General features: G+C 30.8%; 3 protein-coding genes across 5 annotated transcripts in view; 2 read left to right on the forward strand and 1 right to left on the reverse strand.

Moving 5' to 3' along the window:
• The window catches only part of didum (dilute class unconventional myosin), a 179,350-nt gene extending 172,683 nt beyond the window's left edge, over positions 1–6,667 (forward strand). For both annotated transcript variants that reach the window (XM_080169607.1, XM_080169606.1), the window contains exon 58: positions 5,548–6,667. In XM_080169607.1, coding sequence (XP_080025733.1) covers positions 5,548–5,709 — 162 coding nt within the window. In that variant the 3' untranslated portion in view covers positions 5,710–6,667. The remainder of the gene's footprint in view (positions 1–5,547) is intronic.
• Positions 6,668–10,392: 3,725 nt separating this feature from the next.
• On the forward strand, positions 10,393–14,986 carry LOC145326324 (uncharacterized). 2 transcript variants are annotated; one of them, XM_080169617.1, is made up of 5 exons: positions 10,393–10,481; positions 11,566–11,707; positions 13,137–13,259; positions 13,488–13,544; positions 14,601–14,986. In XM_080169617.1, the coding sequence occupies exons 2-5, from the start codon at positions 11,567–11,569 to the stop codon at positions 14,709–14,711; spliced, it is 432 nt and encodes a 143-aa protein (XP_080025743.1). In that variant the 5' UTR covers positions 10,393–10,481; position 11,566; the 3' UTR covers positions 14,712–14,986. The 2 variants fall into 2 exon arrangements, with proteins under 2 accessions (XP_080025743.1, XP_080025744.1); XM_080169618.1 differs by lacking the exon at positions 13,488–13,544 and having other exon boundaries at positions 10,394–10,481.
• Positions 14,987–17,889: 2,903 nt separating this feature from the next.
• LOC145326326 (rhodopsin-like) overlaps positions 17,890–22,055 on the reverse strand; it is a 39,757-nt gene continuing 35,591 nt past the window's right edge. The window contains exons 12-15 of the mRNA XM_080169619.1: positions 21,715–21,809; positions 19,878–19,923; positions 19,673–19,735; positions 17,890–18,262 (exon numbers count right to left, since the gene is read on the reverse strand). Coding sequence (XP_080025745.1) covers positions 18,169–18,262; positions 19,673–19,735; positions 19,878–19,923; positions 21,715–21,809 — 298 coding nt within the window. The 3' untranslated portion in view covers positions 17,890–18,168. The remainder of the gene's footprint in view (positions 18,263–19,672; positions 19,736–19,877; positions 19,924–21,714; positions 21,810–22,055) is intronic.

Below are 22,055 nucleotides of genomic sequence, written 5' to 3' on the forward strand. Positions count from 1 at the left end.
AAGAAAGTTTGTTTTGTGTGTGTTTGTTTCTGGCGAAAAGAGGAGAATAGTGAAATATAACGATGATATGATTGGTGAAATTATGCGTTGATAAAAAGATAGGGAAAGAGATAACACAGAACTTGTTAATTTTTCGGAGCATTACTGACCGATTGTACGGACAGGCACATTATGACTTTTAACAATGATAAAAGAAAAGAAGTTTTTGATTAATCCCCAGATCCCGTGAAGATTATGATTATATAAATGTGTGTATGACTATGTGGTGCTGAAATGTGTGTGCGAATCCTCACGTGAAGACATGATAACAAGAATGGTTCAGTAGTTTCTATTAGTGATCATTACGATCCAATGACGGCTCCTCTTTCTAAACAAATTATTAATGTATCCTTACATAAAAGTAACATAATCTCTGTCTGTCTTTACCGCTGAACTGATATGATTCTCCTATACATTGTAGTTCTAGAGAATGTTTATTGCTATTTTTGAGGAAAGTACCACCACCCTCTCAAGAGAAATCGCTAAAAAATACCAAAAAACTCATCTAAAAAATCTCGGGCAGATAGATCCCAGGTATAATGAAGATAACAAAAAGAGGAAATAAAGAGTCAATGATGTACAACGGGAAATAGGGGTCTAATTGAAATGAATGGTTTATTTCCTAAAAGTTTATGTGCGACACTGTCACTTTACATTTATTGTGTCCCACTATTTCTGCAAAAAAAAACACCGTGACTTGTTATGATCGCTAAAATCAAAATAGCCGTCCATCAATATAATTATCAGAAGCCCTGAACTGAAAATAGCATATTATTACATATATGTAGCATAGCACAAAGAAATCATCGATGGACAGAAATACGGGAAAAGTGATTTATAGAAAATCTTTATGAAAAAATTGTCTTAATAGCGAGAACGACATACTGACGGACAAAAAATCATTTACTGGATACTCTATGTTAATGGGTATTCTAACTAACAAAAGCAGCAGTCTTTCTTAAATAGCAGCCGAAAAAATCATTTTCCCTTAAAGCGTTACGGATGGACGGTTAGACAAAGTGAATTATAGAGTAGCTTTGCTAAGAAAGAAATGATAAATTATCAGCCAAATTTATTAGTCAACGGTCGTGTCTTGCTTTAAAAAGTGGATTGATACGGCCGAAGTTATCCAGACCCTTGTAGAAAACCTAAGTACATTCTAGATAATGTATTTAATTTACATACCTTCTTTCTCGAAATGAAAATTCTTCTAATTTAATTGAATATTTTTTTAAAATTACGTTTTCCTGTAAAAGAGATATTTTACGTGTCAACAAACGTGAATTTCCTTGTTATCAAAGGCCATAAAAAAAACTTCAATTAAAACAAGTATATTAATATCCACTTTAGGAGTGGTGGAAAAATAATTTTTAATTTAATATAGACTTAATTTCATCAATAATTTTACATAGTTTTTTATATTAGAAAATGGAAAAAAATATTTTACCTTCTAAAATATTAAACTTTATTTTAAAGTGAATGTAAGATTTGGGGAAAGAATATTTTCTCCAGAATGACTCCAAAACCGATTAATATCCGCTGGATTAGAACCGGCAGAAAAGCATCGTATAACAGACAATTTTCCCTGACTACTAAAAAAATCATAAAGTCAATACCAGAGGTGAATTCATAAAAAACTTTTTTGCCTTACTAATATAGTGAGGCAAAATTATCCCCTCTAAATTTTTAGCGAGCCTCACTAATTTTAGTAAGGCAAAGAATTTTTAGTGAGGCAAAAGTTTTTTAAGAATCGTCCTCAGTTTTTATAGCCTGGGCCGTCGGTCCCCCGGTGCAAACAAAACTGATTTTAAACTACTTTGTTTGAAATAACAAACTGATATAAAATGGATGGAAACGCCAATTAAATGTTTGTTGTTGTTGATGGTATTATTTTGATATAGAAAATTGAATGTACTATATCTATTGAACGTACCCACTAGTACAAAAATGTAAACAAGGATGATCAAATCCAATACATTACACCCATTTTAGCTTTCAAAAACTGATATATACCTTTTATTATATATTCAGCTTATCATATTATACTCTACCCCTACAAAAATAAGGGCTCAGCATCTGCGCGTAAGCCTCAGTGAAATCATCATTATTAAAGTTTTAAATTCAGCTAGTGTCCAAACCCGTTCCTAAATAGACAATCCATCTTTTTGGTGTTTTTTTTTGCACACGAGCGCGTTTGAATCTGAGGCGCGACTGCTGAGCTCTGACAAATGATGAAATTGATATTTAGAAATATTTTATAGGAGTTTCTTTCTTTGATTTTAATAATGTTTGAGAGTTTTTATAAAGCATAGCATAACAGATTGATTGACAAACATAAAGACCACACTAACAAATACAATTTCAGAGCAAACCTTTCTTTTGAAAACGTCACAAACGTAAATAAGAAATAATGTTTAATGTTATTATAGTAATCTTATTAGAACTCATGTCATACATACAGTAGCATGCGACTATTCACGTTCAACTTTACGTACTATTCAAAGGGTTGTCATAAAAGTTCTTTACCATTTTTATCTTTAAAACAAGCATTCTTTCTTCGAAAGATTTTAGAATATGTACATAAAAATAACAGGATATTTTTGTGTGTCTCTCTGTACCGAAGGTTTCGATAACCGCAGGACCGACATGGTTCTTCAATACAATGAAGCTTGTCGTATGTCCTGGAAACTAATTTGGGGTAGGTTACCTCCACCTTCTCAAGAGGAATCACCCCTGGAAAAAATATATACCCTCCTCTCTCTCTTTTTCTTTTAAAACTAAGATTGATAGGGGGGTGGGGGGTCGTCCTCCAAAATTAAGGATAAATATGAAAAACTTATTGTAAATTATAACAAAATGAAACAGTTGTAACATATAAAAGTTTTTGTGTAAAACACTTTCATGATTGAAGAGCTTCATGTAGCCTCTATTTAACATGTTGTTAGAAAGTCGTGTTCCAACCTGTTTAAGATATGGTTAAAACTATAAATAATAGTTTTATGACAAATAAAGTTATTAAGTTATAAACACTCATGAAATTTATATTTACCTCAAATTTTCAGGGATCATAAGGGATAAGACTATTAATGATAAATTAGTTACATCCCCAATGATGATAAACAAAATTATCCCTTCTGTACATATTAAAACTATTGTTTAAAAATACTTTCTAAAATCAACCAATTTCCAAACCTAATCTTCATGAACCTCGCTAAAACTGTCTTGTGCTTGAAGAAATTGTAATAGTGGAAACATACCTCATTTTCACTCTAAAAGCTAAAAAGCATTTTAAAAGTAAAAACAAAATAAATGCTTTGCTTTCTTGTCTTTTGATACCATTAAAGATATTTACAATATTCCATTATTTTTTGCAGTGACGCATTTTCGTACTGAAATTGATTATTAATTATCAATTATTGGCATATAGGGTAAAAAAGAACATAAAAAAGAATTGACTTGTATTGGGTCTGTTTTTGATGCATAGCCTACATAGCTAATTGTACTTGTATGTTGTAGCGCAGATGCAATACAAGCAGTACAATTAAGTCTATACATTTATTAACATACGTGGATTTTTTACAAATGTTTTAGAGAATTTTAAAAAATTGTATTACAATATATAAAAAAAGAACTATGTTAAACAGCTACAGTCTTGCCAAAAGATGATTTCTTCTATGAATACATTTAGAGAAAATTTCATGCCGCTTGTTGATAGATGAGTTTTTGTCAGAATTGAGAATTGAAACTTTCTCCATTAAGCAAAGCTGACTCTTGTTAGATCCAGGATCAAAAGTAGGTTGCAAAGAAACAATATCCCATTTAATATTGTAAGGTTTTTGTTCTTCTTTCAAATTCCAAATAAAACCAGAAAGCCGTGTACTTTTATGAAGATGGAGAAGGTTGAATGAAGACATAGATAGTCAATTTAGACACAATATTATGTCCACGATTTTTGTTTATATTAAGTGACACATGAACAAATAATAAAATTTCCTCAAGTAATGCTTTCCCCTAATATATTCAAATGCTTATAGCTTACTTACTAATTTAATAAAAGAAATAAATCAATAATGTGGTCGGATTTTTTAACACAGTTTTACTATTGGTCTAGTATGTGTGAAGCAGAGATAATGTTAAAAGAGCTTTGCTGAAATTAAAATAATTGGGTATAGTCCCTTTCGTAACATCGCACCTTATGGGGCGATTCTTCGTATTTTTCAAAGTTGCTTTTCTCCTATTTCTAGCCCCATGCGGGGGGCTCAACCCTGCGGGGCCAATTACCTAACCCTGTGGGGCAATCACCTAACCCAATATAACCTAACCTAACCACAAATAACCTATAAAAAGCCATTTTAAAACTAAGGACTATTCCCAAATAATTGCCAATAACTTTTGCAAATACATTTTTATATCGTAAAATAGTTATTTAAATGTTGTTAGGTTCTGGGCTTCTTTGCAACATATTTTTGATTTTTTTCATGTATTTGAAAACTTTCACGTTTTTGAATGCATGATTATAACTTTATGGGGATGAATATATTGTACGTTTATTGTTTTTAATAATAGATAAATTCTTGTATAAAGTAATACACGCCAAGCTACAATTGAATCAAGACAAAAGTAAGTGCCGAGCTCTGGAACCGTATGGTAAAATTAGACATAAAACTAATATGATTCCAGTTAAAACCAAAATATTTCAGCGAGATCTTTTTAAGAAAATTAGATTTAAGAATTTCAAGTTCGATTTTCACCTCCTAGGAGTTGCCACATAATCATGACAAGAAAAGCAAAGATTATTTATTTAAAATTTTAAACAACTTTGCTTTAATAAACCACCCCTGAAGGGAGTTAATTAATTGCCATCTTTATCAGTTGCTTTGCTATGGTCCCGGAAATTCAGCCTTAAATAAATCATATATAGAGAGGTTTTATGAAAGACTTCATAAAAGCAAAGTTGTTCAAAATTTTAAATATATAATCTTAAAATTGAATTTAAAATTTTCAAATCTAATTTTCTCAAAAAGACCCCGCTGAAATATTTTTGTTTTACCTGGAATTATCAAGGTTTTATGTCTAATTTCACCATACATAGGTCATAGAGCTCGGTACTTACTTTTGTCTTGATTCAATTGTAGCCTGGCGTGAACAGGATGTCTGTCTTTGGGGTTGTATATGTAGATTCATTTCTCGGTAACTGATAATTTACCGATATGGCTCTCTTTTCTTTTTAGGTCCAGCTAATATTTATTACTATTTGTAGAAGGGCACCATCACACTCCCAAGATATTCGCCCTTGGAAAAAATCTCCCCCCCCCCCTCAAATTAAAAAATATAAGGAGGCGCATTGTTGAGGGGTTTATAATTGTATTAGCAAAACGTGAAGTAGTTTATTTGATTGTAGAGAACTTCTAATCTAGTTTTTATTCTTTATTTCGTTGTGTCTTTGTTGTTGTTATGCTACTCGTATGCAAAGTTGTTCTTGTTATTAACCATTTATTTTTATTATAGGAGAGAGCTATGGAGGAGGCCAAGAACCAGGCTCCACTGCTCATGGACGCAAAGTTCTCATTCGCCGTCAAGTTCCCCTTCAACCCATCCAAGATCCACTTCGACGAGTTGGACATCCCCACTCTCTACACAAATCTGCCGAACTTGGTCAGAAAGATCTAGAAAATTGGTGGATTTTATTGGTTGAATATTTCCTAGAATTTTTTTCTCAGAAATTTCGAGGATTTTTATTGGTTAAAATTTTCGAGAATTTTTATTGGTCAAAGTTTCGAACATTTTCTGTTGGTCAACATTTTGAAACACTTTCATTATGTCATATTTGAAAGATTTTTCGCTACTTGGTTAGCAGACCTTTTAATGTTTTAGTAAATAGTGATATGGTTAAACCAGTTATGTGTACAGCTATGCATTTTATTATTAATATTTTAGAAAAATATTTACACATTACCTAAAATATTTGAAACTAACCCGTCCTTTTTCTACATAATATATATTAAAAAAATATATTTTAATTCTTATTTTTCAATATTTAATAGTGTATTAATAATAATTAGCTTTCAAATAAAACAAACATATTTAAATTAAAGTTTTTTTTAACATACATTTTTGTATGATATTTTTTTTTGAATAGGTATTAAGTTGATTTTTTAGCTGTTATTTTTAAATTATTTAGTCTTAGTCTTTAACACCAAAAAGTAAGGAATTAAGTTGTAGTGCAGTTATTTTATTTTGGATTTATTATTGTTGTGGTTTCTGAAATTATTTCCTAAATGTGATTCAAAAATCTATCAACCAGTTGAAAAAAAACTCAAGTCAATTTTTCGCAAATCATTACTTTCAATTTATCTTAATTGTGATAAATATAATCTAATGCATTTTTTTATATCAACTTTATAAATCGAAATTCTTTTCATTTAAAGCGTGTTTTAAATTGTAGTCCCAATTATTTTAATTCTTTAATGTCAATTTGTCGCAATTTGCTACACTATTAAAATGTCAGTTTTAACCCCCTGTATTTATATGTATTTAATTATTATTAAATTATTTGTATTTATGGTTTACTAATATTTCTTCAAGTTTTAGATGTATTTGTGTAATAATAAATTTTACACCCTTTAAATATGTTTTTTATTTTATTTTAGAAGCGAAGCTACTTTTTAATTAACTTTGTCTGTAACGCCATGGGATTGTCTCGGCTGCTATTTTTGTGAAGATTCAATATACCAATTAGCCTCCAAGTTTTCTGTGCTTTGGTACATGTCGATGTTGTCATCCTTTTTATTTTTCAAGAAAAGCTTTTTAATCAATAATCACTGAAAATGACTAAGCTGATTGCGTTGTTAATTTTCCCAAGTCCAATTAACAAGGATAAAAATATCCATGAATATTAAACAGAACTTGATTTACAACCCAATATTTAAACAGACAGACAATGTGGGCTATTTATTTGTCAAATTTAGCTTTCTATATTAGTTGATATGAAAAACAAGGATGACAACATCCTTAAGTAGCAAAGCACAAAAATCATGGATGGGAATACGTACAAGTAGAAGAATAAAAGATTTTTTAAAAATCAAGAATAGATTTATTGGAGAAAATAAGCACAAAACCTTATCTTATTTTGTATGATGACTGACATACCAAAGGTCAAAGAAAAATACATACTGGATGCTCGGACAGAACAATAGGAAAAAATTTTATGTTGCTATCATCTCAAAAAAGTTTGAAATTCGGACCAAAACACAAAAGATATTAGGAAAAATATTAAAATAGTCAAAAATCTGCTAAAAGGCAGTCTGATCGCCATGGATGTTTTTTAAACAACTGGAAAATTATTTTGATATTCTTAACTACAAAAATTTTGAAAATCAGACCACAAACACCAAAGATATGGGGAAATATTTAAAAATAACCAAAACCCTGCTCAAAGGCAGCTCAACCTCCATGGATGTTTCATTACGACGGGAAATTTTATTGTGATATCTGAAAAAATTAGAAAATCGGACCATAATCACCAAAGTTATGGTGAAAAATACAAAAATAGCCTGAAACCTGCTAAAAAGCAGTCCGACCTTCATGGTTGTGTTAAAGTTATTAATTATGCTCATTAGTGATGGAAATGTTGTCAAAAAGTTTCAGCCTTCTATCTGTCATAAGAGCCGAGAAAATTACGTTTCCCCCACTTTGTCTCTAACAGTTAGACGGACATTTCGAATTATAGAGTCGCTTCGCTACTAAAAAATACCCTAAAATTATCTTAAATTTGACCATCATAATTTCAATATGTTTATTAATAGCAGGACCAACTGACCGTCTGACGGGCCAAGTTTAATACTGGTTGCTATGGATGCTATTTTGTAAGGAGAAAATTCACATTAAAATCCAGTCATGGGCCTTAAATAGCAGCCTATAATAGCATTTCACCAATAGCGCTAAGGACAGACAGACAATGTGTGTTGTAAAGTAGCTTCGAAACTAAAAAGAAGTAAAACATAAACTTGTATAGTTGCTGCGGAACTAAAAAAAACTAAATCATCCTTTTAAAATATATTTGACCAGTTAATTAATTGCCCAGTTAACTTTATGGCCGTTTTTAACCAAATTCATAAAGAAAATATACAATAGCTATGTAATTGTAGAGTGGCAAAAATAACAAAGAACAAGTATTTTATTGATTGAGTATCTCAAATGTACTCAAATGAAGTGAAACTTGTAGCTGGCTAAAATAATGATTCCCAATTCTTCAACACCCTTGAATAAATGATGTCCATGTTAGGAACCTAAATTGGCGACAATCATTCCCCTTTCATAGTATCCATGTATATTCTATATCCATTATCATATAATCAAAGTTAAAAAAATAAATTATACTTAAATACTTCTTTTTAGAAATTAAAAAAGGGTTCTTCATATTTATCTAAAATAAAATCTAGATAGCAGAAAAATTAAAGGAAAATGGACAGAAAAGGTTATTCTGTCTCGTAAACGTAAAAAGTATGCTGAATATTTGATTAAAAGTTTCAACAGTTTATGCAATTTGACCCAACCTAACGCGTTTTCATATAAATGTGGCCACCCTAACTTGACAGTGGATGAAAAATGATTGTGGTAATTTAGAACAGAATTTAGAACAGGATTCTTTATGTTAAAATAAACTTGGTTCTCATGCAAACCTGGTAAACATAATTTTAGCAGCAAAGACAAATGTTGTAAAATACGATTATAGTTATTTCTTTCATCGTATTATAAACGGCTTTCCGCGGATATAGAATGTACAATTATAAGATTAAAACCAGTTTTTAGCTCCTAGGTACCGTAGGCACGGGCTAAAAAACTGGTTTTAATCTTATGATTGTACATTTTTATATTCGTAAAAAGCTGGATATAATACGATGCTAGACATAGTTTTTTCGTATGGACGAGAACCGGTTCCTATCCACCGGATTCGAATGAATACGAGAAAAAAATTTCTGTTGAGTTTCGCTTCCCTCCCTCTGTCTGTCTGAATATATGGTATTGCATGAAAATAAAATTTACTACTAGATACCTCTATCTACATGGTATGAACATATAACAGAGATTCTCAGTGTCAGAGTAAACTTTACTACTAGATACCTCTATCTACATGGTATGAACATATAACAGAGTGTCAGAGTAAACTTTACTACTAGATACCTCGATCTACATGGTATGAACATATAACAGAGTGTCAGAGTAAACTTTACTACTAGATACCTCTATCTACATGGTAGGAACATAAAACAGAGAATCTCAGTGTCAGAGTAAACTTTACTGCTAGATACCTATATCTACATGGTATGAACATATAACAGAGATTCTCAGTGTCAGAGTAAACTTTACTACTAGATACCTCTATCTACATGATAGGAACATATAACAGAGAATCTCAGTGTCAGAGTAAACTTTACTACTAGATACCTCTATCTACATGGTAGGAACATATAACAGAGATTCTCAGTGTCAGAGTAAACTTTACTACTAGATACCTCTATCTACATGGTATGAACATATAACAGAGATTCTCAGTGTCAGAGTAAACTGCAACCAATTTAAATCTGTGTTAAACAACTAAAAAGGACTGTACGCTGATTGTAAAGTTAGACAAACTAAAATTGTCCTATAATTTCAAACAACGTTGTGTATGAATCAGGGAGGGAGAGGACATCGGAATATAAATTATCCATTTTTTATTATACGTTCTCAATTCATTAGCTTTTTTGGAACTTTTATCAAATCTTGATTAAGGTGAGTCTGAACTTTTCCACCGATAATTATGGTACTTTTGTTTTGGAGTGTATATCAATTTATCGTTCATTGTCTTATCCCATATGTTTCCAGATATAAAAAAAAATATTTTATATAATAGAAAAAGCGCTATTTTTCGGTGAAAGTTTTCAACTTTCGTGACCTCATTGAATTTTCATTGGTTGTTTTTTTTTTAAGGTGAGAGTTCAAACGTTCCAACCATCAATTGAAATCTACAGAATGGGTAATTTTATGTATCATCATTGGGGATGTACAGTAATTTACCGTCCATTGTCTTATCCGTCTAGATCTTGCAAAAAAAAGTAAATTTTGTAAAAGACAGTCTTTTTGAAAGCAGATAACAGGACAGCAACAAATATTGCCTTAGGTTCTAGTTTACCTTCTTAAAAAACAGGGGTGAATAGCAACTTACAATTATGTAAATTAAAAAAATTTATTCTTACTAATTTTGCATAAATGAAAGTTGATAACTACTAATTTTATAACTTTTTTGACTACAATTTTATGAAAAAAATGAACCCTTTAAATGAATTTAAGGTCAAAATTTAAATGAATTTCAATTTTGAAGTTAGTTCAGTTTAACTGTTCGGAAAGAAAGGGTAGATTCCTTTTTGGATTGACCTACAAACTAAAACTTTCATATTCAAGTAAGTAAATATGTTAAATTTATCTTAAATAGCTGTTAAATATTAGAGGGGGGCATACTGACCGACAAGAATATCCTGTAAAGTATATTCGTTACAAATAATACATTAAACGCACGAGAATACGAAAATCCGTTGAAATCCTTTTCTGATGGAGCAATGAATAAAATTTAATTGAAATTGAAATTTTGTATTTATGTATTTTGGGTGTATTGAAACGAAAATGATTATTCAATTCTGATATATTGGTGGCGAAGAGACTCTTCATTTGTCGCGAGATTTGAATGACTATTATTATAGAATTATGAATTATAGAGCAGATGTTCAGAGATAATAAATCAAAATATTTACTGTAATCTCAGCCATCTATCTTGAAAAATAGCGAGAAAATCACGCTTCTCCATAGCGTTATGGACGGACGGATAAAGTGAATTATATAGTAGCTTTGGTACTTAAAAGAACCTTTTATGATATCACAAGCCCTGTCGAATGGAGTTATTGCACTGACATACTATTTCGATGATTCATTCAAATTATTTAATACTAAAAGTAATTCATACTGCTATATGACTTTACTCTAATGCCGTTGGTGCTATATTTCTTTTTAAATTCTACATTTGCGACATTTATAGTAATAGTAGGGGCTATAGTTTGGACCAAAACAGGCGCAACTCAAACGCAAAGAGCATGCAATCAAAGGGTCTGTTTAAATACCTTGGGACTATAAAAGTCTGGCCATGCACTGCTATTGAAATATGATACAATAGATACTTACAAGATAATTATTCTTGCTTTCTGATATTTGTCAAAACTTCGCAAATTTTAGCACACTCTTTCTTGTTTTAAAATTCCGCCCACATGTCTAAGAAATGTCTAAAATTTGAAATCATGTAATGATTTGGATTTACATAAATAAAATAATATTTTATCACTTACATACTAATGTTAAAACGATTTTACATAACTAGTAATGGTCCGGGAAAGGGTTTAGTCTATTTTTCAGTCGTCAAACCTTTTCTGATGCAGTTCAAATTTACCATTTAATTTGAAGTTTCTAATGCCACCTGTTGAATAAATTTGTATTTAGAATGTTGAGACTGCTTGCCAGCGTATCCTGTGTTGTTGCCGTGTCCCTGGCCGCCCCTCAGGACGTTTATCCCCCTGGTCTGGACCCCGTGTCCTGCCCAAACTTCCCCTACTGTGGACCTACCCCTGCGGAGATCCCTAATGTAAGTAGCAATGAATATGCTTGGATCTTACAACAGATTCTCATATTCTCTATTAAAGGAAAAGAACTAAGCGGTCCAAAATAATAGTTCCCATCCACTCCCCTCCTACTGGATGACGAACAATGTGGAAGTTCCATGTTAGAAACCTAAATTTACGATTATTACATTTAATTAATACCAGTCTCATTTTTAGTTTATACAAATAGATGTTCTGAAAATTTTGTACTTTTTGATGCAAAATTTTTCCTTCAACACTTCTTTTGTGAAAGGAAATACAAATTTGAATACAAACACACATATGTAATATTCAATATGTATAAACACACAAATTGGGAATTTTAGCAAAAGAACTTTGGTGATATATCCAATCGTCCTGTACTTACAAAAGGTTATTGAATAGTTACGTTAATTAAGCTTTAAAGTTTTGGTATAAATTTGTATTAATAACACAAAAATAAAATAATAATACAGACTTTATGGAATATAGAGCAACTACGATTCTCATATTATGCTTAATTGTTACAGAGATACTCATCGTAGATTTGAAATTAAAAAATGAGAAAAGCTTTAATTTAGAAATATTAGTGTCGTTACATATTACATCGTGTTATAGACAGTTTTCTGAAGATAGTAACATAAAAGTTAATATGATTAATTCTAAGTTTGTTTGCATTGAGAGGCCAAAGGCCCGCGCCAACAAAACAGAAGTTAATGTGTAACTTCTATTTTATTTTTCATGGAAATCTGTCTATGATACGAAACATGATTTTTAATAATCTAGCGGATATGAAACGGATTCGGATCCATACTGGAAATGTAATTACAAATTATTAAATTTCACCTGTGTTAACTTTACATCATTTATATTTCTTTTTCAAGAATTTTGTCAAAAAGATAGAAATGAAATTTGGGCAATTTCACTTCACCAAAATGTGGACTTTTCACAAACCTTTCATTGGAAAAAAAGCTTTTTTGTTGTGATTTTGTTGTTGGGTAAAGATGCCTACTGGGATTTTTTCTTGAAATTATTAATACGAATGAAGGGGTTCACTCGTTTTATCAGGGAAATTTTGGCAAATTTTGCCTATTGTACTATAAATTGGAATTGAGAATGTTGAAATGGGAATTTTTCATAAATTTTCCTTTGTCATTATTTTCCAGCATTTCTGAGTTTTCTCAAATAAACATCAAGTTTTTTTTAGTAGCACAGCTACTCTTTTGTTACAAATATCTATCTATCTATCATCCTTTAAAAACTTACAGCAATTTGTTCTATAAGACCTAATAAGAGGTAGCAACGGCTGGATTGCCCTATGGTTGATATGAATATATATTCTTGTGTCATTATCAATATACATTCTTGCATCAATATAGAAATTAAACTGTGATCATTACCAACACTTGGATAATTATTTATCTAACCGTGTAGGTGCCCGGAGCTGCCGCTGTTATTGCTGCCCAGCAGGCTGTGCTGGCCCAGGAGGCTGCCCTCAAGGCCCCCGTCGTGCCCCAGGTTCCTGGTCTGGCCGCTCATGCCGCTGCTGAAGCCCAGGTAAAATCTTTTTGAAACATGCCTTGTTTAAGATCTAATTTTAAACTATTACCATACCAGCACGGTCAAGTATAATGGTAGATAAGTATTAAAAAACGAACAATAGAGTAGCTTTGCTACTAAATGAAACTTTTATCTAAAATGACAACTTTTTGTAATTTTTCCTTAATAGAGGCAAAACAAAGCCACTGATTCCTTGATAATTGTCCGATTTTAAAAATTGCCTAGGTCCGTCAAGCTCAATTGATTCCCGGTCTTGCCGCTCATGCCGCCGCTGAAGCTCAGGTTATTATTACATTAAGAATTGTCATTACAAAATAAGCTACCTTTACCATTATCTAAAATTTTATATGCTATTTTTAAAGTTTATCAAAATATTGACTTTAATTTTAGCAGATTACTTACACTCATGGGTGTGTGTGAAAAATGTAGAAGGGTGTCAACGCCCCCCTAAAAATTAAATTGGGAAAGGGATGTCTTCCCCCTTTTTACCCAATCAAGGCTAACACACCCCTATCAAAACCCTGTGCACACCATATGTTCATATATCCGTGAACCATTGAAAGGCAGGGGGGGGGGTGGTAAAGGAATAATAACCCCCTCCCCCAGAAAAAAATTAATTCACCCATACGAAGTTAATCCATCCCAACTACTACCAAAAGAAGCCTTAATGCCTTTGCTCCCTACCCAAAATTTTTTCTACTTTATTTCTCTTTTTTCATAGTTGTCCTGGTTTAAAAAAAAATGAACTCCTGAGTAAAGTTTTGCTGTGGGTTTAAAACTTTAATTCAAACCAGGGATAAGAATTCTAAACACAAAAATTTCCAGAATAATTTTCTTTTGTTGAGTGGTTTTCTCCAAATAGCCTAAAACCTGCCCTGGCTGTTACTGGACATACATAAACTCATATAAATCAAGAAACTTTTTTTTATAATATTATGTAGAATTGATTAAAAAGGACCTAGATTAAACTTTACATGTGGATTCTTTTTTCTTCGAATACTTGTCCTTAAACTTGTACAACTTAAGAAAGTTTAAATCTGTTCATTAATTAACAACAAACATAAAATCTTCTAAACTTCGGATAGGTAGATAGGTCTTGACTTAAAATTATTTTCTGTTTTCCTTAGGGCATATGTTGTTAATTTTACTGTACAAAGAAGATAATTTGCATACTAATAGACTTAGATTATAAATGAGAGACCAAACAGTTAATCCTTCACAAGCTTAAAATATGGAGACAGAAGTATTTTCTAGGAGTAGGCCCTATGCAAAAATAATTGATAAATGTTCAAAATTTTATAGTTTTCAGGATAGAATAAATAAAATACCGTTTTTTAGGTCCGTCAAGCTCAGCTTGCTGTCGGTAATGCATTCACAGGACTTGTTGGAGCCTCTGGCAACATTGGTCCTTCCGGCCTCTGTGGTCCTTCTGGTTGTGTCGCCTTTTAAACCATCGACATCTGGCAACATGTTGTTAAAACCAAGATGGCCGCCGTCAACAACAAATTTTAAGATGGCTGACGCCAAAAATATCAACCAAATATAGAAAATGACTGTAGTTTTCTAGTCATATGTTTTTATTAATTTGAATGTATGGGGAATGTTTGTGGATAAATTGTTAAGGGGTGGGGCAAGAGGGAAATGTTTTACAAAACAATGCCCCCCGCCCCTCCCTAGAAGTAAGTAGTGCCGTTTTGAAATAAATATATTTTGTTAATAAAAAACCTGTGTTTATTTATTTTACACTCTTCACTGAACGCTCTAAGAGCTCATAAATATACATTACAATTAACTGCAAAAAGTGTGACATTTGGTTTGGTCCATTTATTTAGCTTTTTTCAAACATTGTAATTTAAATGATGCATATAATTTACATTTAATTTTATATTTTTGAAGCATGGGAAAATTTTTCGAGCGTAGGAACCATTTATTTTGAATTTAAAAGATACATATTTTTCATTTAATTCAATTTTCTTGAATCATGGGAAATATATTTGAGCATGGGAAAAAACCTGGAAAATTATGTTTTAATATAAAGAAATGTTCAATCAGGTTCAAACATTTGCCATTTGATAGATCTTACCTACTTTGGAAAAACTGTCAGACCGATTTTCAATATTTTTAATCTGCAAAAAAAAAGATATTCAAGTTTTAAGTTTTTGTTTTTAAATGTATTGACCCCATCTAGAATTATGATAATTTTTTTGTTAAAAGATTTTTTTCAATGAAAAATATATCTTTGAACTAAAATTAAATGAAAATAATAAGATTCTTTCTATTTTCTTTGGAAGATTTTTAAATTTTTAAATTTTAATGTTAAACAAAACTCAAAGGTGAAATAAATGAAAAAACCCGATTTATCATTTTATTCAAGAAATTATTTGATTTTTGTTGCAATAGAATGATATTTAATCAAACATATTTAATTAAAGCATAAATAAATATTTAAATACCTCGGTGTTAGATGTTCAGTTATGCTAAATTTTGTTTTATTAAATAACTCTCTTTCTTTGAACCCGTATTCCATTATTCTCTGAAAATTTCAAACATTCATAGAACACATTAAGCCAGTTATACTTTGCTTTCATATTGTTGCCATTCCTGTTCTCAAGTATAAAATAACAAACTCAAACGACAAAGCGTCCGACATAATGAGCCATGTGACGTCATAAAAGGGAGAGATGAGAGGAGAAGTGATGAAGGAAACCCCTAAAAAAGAGATGGATCTATTGACGTCACACGGCTCATTTTGCCGGACACTTTCTTTAGTCTCCAATCTCAGCAGTTGGACTGCTATTAGCAGCTTTGTAGCTGCTTATTTACAATATTTCAGAAGAAAAAGTGTACAGAAGCCTTTCCTTTCACTATAAATTGTCTAAAATGTCTTATTTCAAATGTGAAAGTTGTCGGAAGTTAATCAAAATTGAATCTATCACTTCATTTTGTCTGTCAAATATAAAACATTCTAGAAGAAGCAAATAAAGTGCATGTTTATGACAATTTTAGGGAAATATTTTTTCTTTCGGAAAATGCGGTGAAAATTGAAATTGAAAAAACGTGATATAATATTAAGCTTAGATTTAAGATTAAGATTTTCCATTTATTAATTCTAATGTAGGATCATACCTGGAAACTGGAGCGTTGATTTCTATATTTTCATTTAAAAAAAATTTGTATTCATTATAAATGCTTTGCTAAGCTCTGCACCTGTATTATAAAGATTGGTTTAATTGCGTCCTGTTACAGCTTTTATAGAGTTATATATATTTCCCATTTGATAAGCATTATTTCTTTCATAGACAGAAATCGGGATTGATAACCTCTGAGAGGGGGGGGGGTGCGGAGCGTTTCCCCCACTTTTTACTCTACAAGTATTAGGGCTAATACTCGCGTCAAGAATCTTACAAAACAAAATTAATGTAAAAACATTTATTTATATTTTCATCTAAAAAATACATTTTCAAACATAGAATTACAACATGATATATAAAAGATATGATTTAGGTCATTTATTGAAAAATACTAAATATTTATATATTAATTTTTGATGAGAATACTTCTTTCCATAACATATGAAAATTATAATATTTTAAGTTTACAAGATTAGGGTGAAATTAAATTACCACTATGGAATTTAATGGATACCCTGTCATTCTTTTGTGCTGTTATTTTATCAACAAATAACTTTGGTAATTCTAATAGTAGGTTAACATCATGAGCCAAATCCTTTAAAATTTCTTTAGCTAGCATTAGAGTTAGGATTTTCTAAGTCTTACATATTCCTAACTAGCTAACTATGCAAGGCTAAGGAATCATAATTCTTGGACTAGCCTAAGAAATTTTATATGATTTGGCTCAAAATGTCAATTGTGACCACTTTTATTTAATGTTTTTTCAAGTCGACATAAACCAATATAGTGAACCTGATGTTTATAGATCAAGTTCTTAAAAAAAAATTTTTTCTCAATATACAAAATACAATAAGATATTACAAGAAAAATAAATATTAAAATTTTAATAGTTTTCTTTGACATGTTTACAATATCACATTAATAATAATATTATTAAAAATAAATTTTAAATAAAAAATTGGACGATTTAGATATATTTTTCTTACTAAAATAGCTTTAAAAAATGTCAGAAAATATTTAGTCAGAGTTAGAAGTGAGGTCATATCATAACAGTCCTTGGGTAAACTTAAAGCCCAATTGGATTCATTTTCCTAAATTTTTCCTTACATATTTTGATTAAAATATAAGCCTTAAAACAGGGGCGTGCATAACAATTCACCAAGGGGGGATAATATAAGGGAAAAATAAGTCTTCCCAACTTCATATTTAAAAGAGGAGGATGTTGACACCCCCCAACACAATTTTACCGCACGCCACTGGCTTGAAACCTTTGGATAATATTTTATAAACCATTACCATTACCAATGAGAAAAAATGTGGAAAATAAAAAAAATAAAAAAATAGCCTAAAACCTGCTAAAAAGCCGTCCGACCGCCATTGATGTTTTATAGTTAATTGTGCTCCTTTATGGTAGGAATGTTGTCAAAAAGTTTCAGCATTCTATCTTTTATAGGAGCTGAGTAAATCCCATTTCCCCCATAGCGTTACGGACGGACTGACGGACAAAGTAAATTATAGAGTAGCTTCGCTAGTAAAAAATTTCAATTCAGAATATTGAATTTTTGGACAGATATGTATAAGTGTTATTGCTTTTAACATATAAAAAGATATTTTTTTGTAGGTATATTTTAAAATTTTTAATGAAATATGGTTATTTTTTTCTAATAAGGTATATTTTGTGCATTTTTTGTTAAAATTTTGACAGTTTTTCCGGGTTTTAAAAATATATAGTCAAGTATTAACGTGTACAAAATTAAAATAATAATAAGTTTAGTTTAAACAGCAGTGACAGAAATATTTGGATTTTCAAATCTTTTATTTCCAACAGCTTGGGTTAACTGGGTGAAGTAGGTACAATCTCTTACAGATCTGAAAAAAATAAAATTAGATAAATTGTTGCTTTCCCTATCGAGAACTGCCCCCCCCCCTTATATTTAAAAAAAATTTCAAAAAGGAGGGAAATTTTTTCTATGCCTATAGCCTAACCCTATCGGACCTAAACCACCGGTGCACTAGCCCTGTACCCAATATAGCCTAGCCATATCTGACCTAAAGTAAACAAACAGTGAAGTGGGGGAGTTTCTCTCCTCAACCAATCATTTTTAGGGAAATTGCTTAACTAGCGATTGTTAATTACTGAATATACATTTCACATAAATAAAAATTATTCCATTCCACAAACACTTTATGTATTATGTTAATTATTTACAATGTAATTAGAAGCGACATTTTATTTGATTATTTTGACATTAAATTAAAACAGGGTTTTCACAGCTGCGATTTTTTTTTATGCGGATAAAAGGGTAGTGAAAGATTTAAAAGGCATCAAAGGGGTAAGAATCAGGGAGTAAGGGAGGGGACAATGGATCAAATATTCAATTTTTAGGAGTCTCAGACTTTGGGTACTGGCTTAAAGGGAATGTACAGGAATTTAGCAGTTTCTAACTGACTTTGGGTACTAGCGCAACAAATGCCGCAACTCTTGTGTTAGTTTTGAATATTGCAGACAAGTATCAATAAACTTAATTTGTTATGATATGGCTGGTTTTAAAATTTTTTTTCTCTCCAGAAAATATAATTTCATAAATAAAAACTTTATTGTGATATTTGTTTAATAACCATTCGAAGAACCCAATTAAATTTTGGGTTATGGGGCTATGGGTTGAATGGGTTCCGGAGAGATTTTTATTAATTACAGATTGATTATATGGAAAATTCTACGTATTTGCTTTCTTGTGTAACATAAAATTGTATTACATTTGGAATTTGGAAAAAGAACAAAAATTCTCAAAGACAAATAGTCAAATAAAAAAGGTAATGATTTAGGTGAAGCACGCAAAAGTAAGGAGTTTTAAGGAATCAAAATTATCTTAGACTCCAACATTAATCACAATGTTTTCGTATATCCGCCGATTAATATCCGCCGGATTAGAACAGGTTCTTAACCATGCTGAAAAATCATGTATAGCATTGTATTTTCCACGATTAATAAAATAAAAATCTATATAATTAATAGCAGTTATGTTTGCCCGAGCCTTTGGTCCCTCGGGTCTAGCAAAACTGGTTTTAATCTTATATTTTTTTATTTTAATATCCACGAAAAACTGTCTATTATGTGATAGATAGCTATTATATTATTATTTTTAGAAAAAAACTTCCATGATAGGTTGAGTAAATGTCAGCAAAGCCCCGTAATAGCAAGGATAGGGGGTGTTGGGGTGCCTATGTGTTGTCTACAAGGTTGGTCTAGGGAATGTATCAATGATTTAAAATAATTACCTATCAGCTGATTGTAGAATGAAGGAATGGCGCAGATGTTTCACTGAATCACGTAGAGTTTTACTAAAATTAAAATAGGAATGAAATTCAAAATCTTACAGAAACTGGAAATTATAGACATAAATCCTGTTAATTCGTGTTAAATATTAGTGACAACCCTATAGGAAAATTGTTAAAATTATAATGAATATATAGAATATATTACCTGGATCTAATACTGCTTCTTCCTTCATTTCTGCGCAATGGAACATCTAAAATAAAAACATTTTTATAAAACTTGCTTTTAAGAATATTATTTTTTGTCAACATAATCATTTAAAAATAAAACTAACCAGATTTGTGCCTTTTTGTCTCTGTGTCTGTGTGTAGCACCGATACAGTAAAGCTTTTCTTACATATAGGGAAGGTTTATAACAATTTTTAATTTTATAAACCTCCCAGGAGAAATCGACCGACCTTAGAAAATATCACCTTCCAAATAATTCAATTTTACTTTTCTTTTTAAAACTAAAGTTTTGAAATTTGAGCGACTATACAGATTCAAATAGTAATGGTATAAATATCCGGGATTGAAAACCTTCGAGAAGTGAAAAATTAAGTAAGACAGGCCTTACAAATTTAAATTCTGTTGGGGGTATTGATACCCCACCTATATCCTCCCTCCTGCCAAATATTGCAATGTTTCGCACACTATGATTGTATTGTAAATTTATATAAATTATTTAGTACCCTCAGTGCAGTGGATAAAAAAACACGACGTAGTACACTTTTCATTTATCATATTTTCTATTATGTTTCTATTCATGCTTTCATTGATGATTAGCAAATATGTAAAAAATATGTATCATGTATAAATCATGGGATAAAAATAATTGTGATGAAAAAATCACAAAGAAATTAAATTCCTATAAAAATATGCCAACCCCTGTACAAGATGAAAGTAAGCATAATAAGTAAATATATGCAACATTTAAATTTGTAACATTTATAGAACACTTGTCTCATAACAAATTGCCAGGCTTAAGTGAGGATATATCTTCTATTTTACTATATATATTAAACAAGGATAAGGAGACAAGTTACTCTATGTAAAATTGTTGATTTCAAGAGAAAACAAAATTGGTAATCATGATACATAAATGTACAATTGACAAAAACGCACCCACTTGTTGTAAATAATAAAGTAACTATATCTTTAAGAAGGAGGGGAGATTTAACTAACCGACAAATAATGGCCAAGTGCCTTTTGAGGCAGTCGAGTTGCATTAAAATTGTATAGGGCTCAGAGTTCTATATAGTAAGTGGTAGTAAAGGATAGGAAAATACCCCAAAACCACCAATAGATTTAAATCTAAAAATTAGATAGCCAAAACCACCCCAGGCCCTTTTTGAAGCTTCCCTTAAATAGAGAACTATATCAGTTTAGTAGTAATTGAAATCATTTCATTTGCCGATTCCTATCTGCTAACTTTTATGAGCTATATAAGATCCATTAAAGGGTAAATGTGCATCGGAGTAAGTTATTGAAAAACAAAACGTTATTTTATTCAATTTCTTTTTTTTATCAGACCATTTCAAAATCGAATCCCTTTTGGTAAAATAAAATAAAGCTAAAGGGTCAGTTTGTGCTGCTGTAATAGGATTCGTTTCTGGTAGCTTGATACTATTGTACACGTGTAGAACTTACCAGGGAGGGAGGGAATATTGGGCTGTTTAATACAATATTCCCCAAAGAACTATGTATAATAATGTTTTCTTAGTCATTGGCTTAACAACTTTGCGGATATTTATTGAATTTTGATTGATTAAGTCATTAATTTGAGTTCCTAAACGTTTCAACCACCAATTTTAATCTAAAGAGGGGGTAATTTTGTGTATCCTCTTTGGGGATGTAGATCTATTTATCGGCCATGCAATTAAATTTTTAGTAATTCAAAATATGCATCTGTCGATAAATAATGAAACATAAAGTCATACTTATAAAGACGGAAATACATATAGTTAATTTTTATGTAGATGCGCTACTAAAAACCTCTAGCTACCTTCTGAGTATGACATTTTGGTGATATCTCTCTCTGTGTTTTGCCCGTTCTGCACTTTCAAATGGTTGGAGGACACATACTGTGGACTATCACCACTGAAAAATATTAGGTTAGGTTAAAAAATTCTTCGTTGGTATAGAAAATTGTGTGTAGTAGATAGATAAAAAAACAAAACTTTATAGAACACAGTAAGTTTATTGAATAATAATTTAAATCTTTTAAGATACAGTGTGTTTTTTTTATGAGAACTTTTTTGAAAGCAATTTTACCCCACTTATAGTTATCAGAATTTAATGATTAACGGCTTATTTTCTTCGTTTTTTATAACCATTTATAAAACA

The sequence above is a fragment of the Acartia tonsa genome, chromosome 8 (genome assembly GCF_053477335.1).
Source record: "Acartia tonsa isolate MP-2025a chromosome 8, ASM5347733v1, whole genome shotgun sequence".
Taxonomy (NCBI): domain Eukaryota; kingdom Metazoa; phylum Arthropoda; class Copepoda; order Calanoida; family Acartiidae; genus Acartia; species Acartia tonsa.

What these genes read in the sequence shown, in the direction of transcription:
- LOC145326324 (XM_080169617.1), top strand. Translation starts at nt 11,567, where the DNA reads ATGTTGAGACTGCTTGCCAGCGTATCCTGTGTTGTTGCCGTGTCCCTG. An exon ending in CCCCTGCGGAGATCCCTAAT is followed by an intron (nt 11,708 to 13,136) that starts GTAAGTAGCAAT and finishes CTAACCGTGTAG; the next exon opens with GTGCCCGGAGCTGCCGCTGT. An exon ending in ATGCCGCCGCTGAAGCTCAG is followed by an intron (nt 13,545 to 14,600) that starts GTTATTATTACA and finishes ACCGTTTTTTAG; the next exon opens with GTCCGTCAAGCTCAGCTTGC.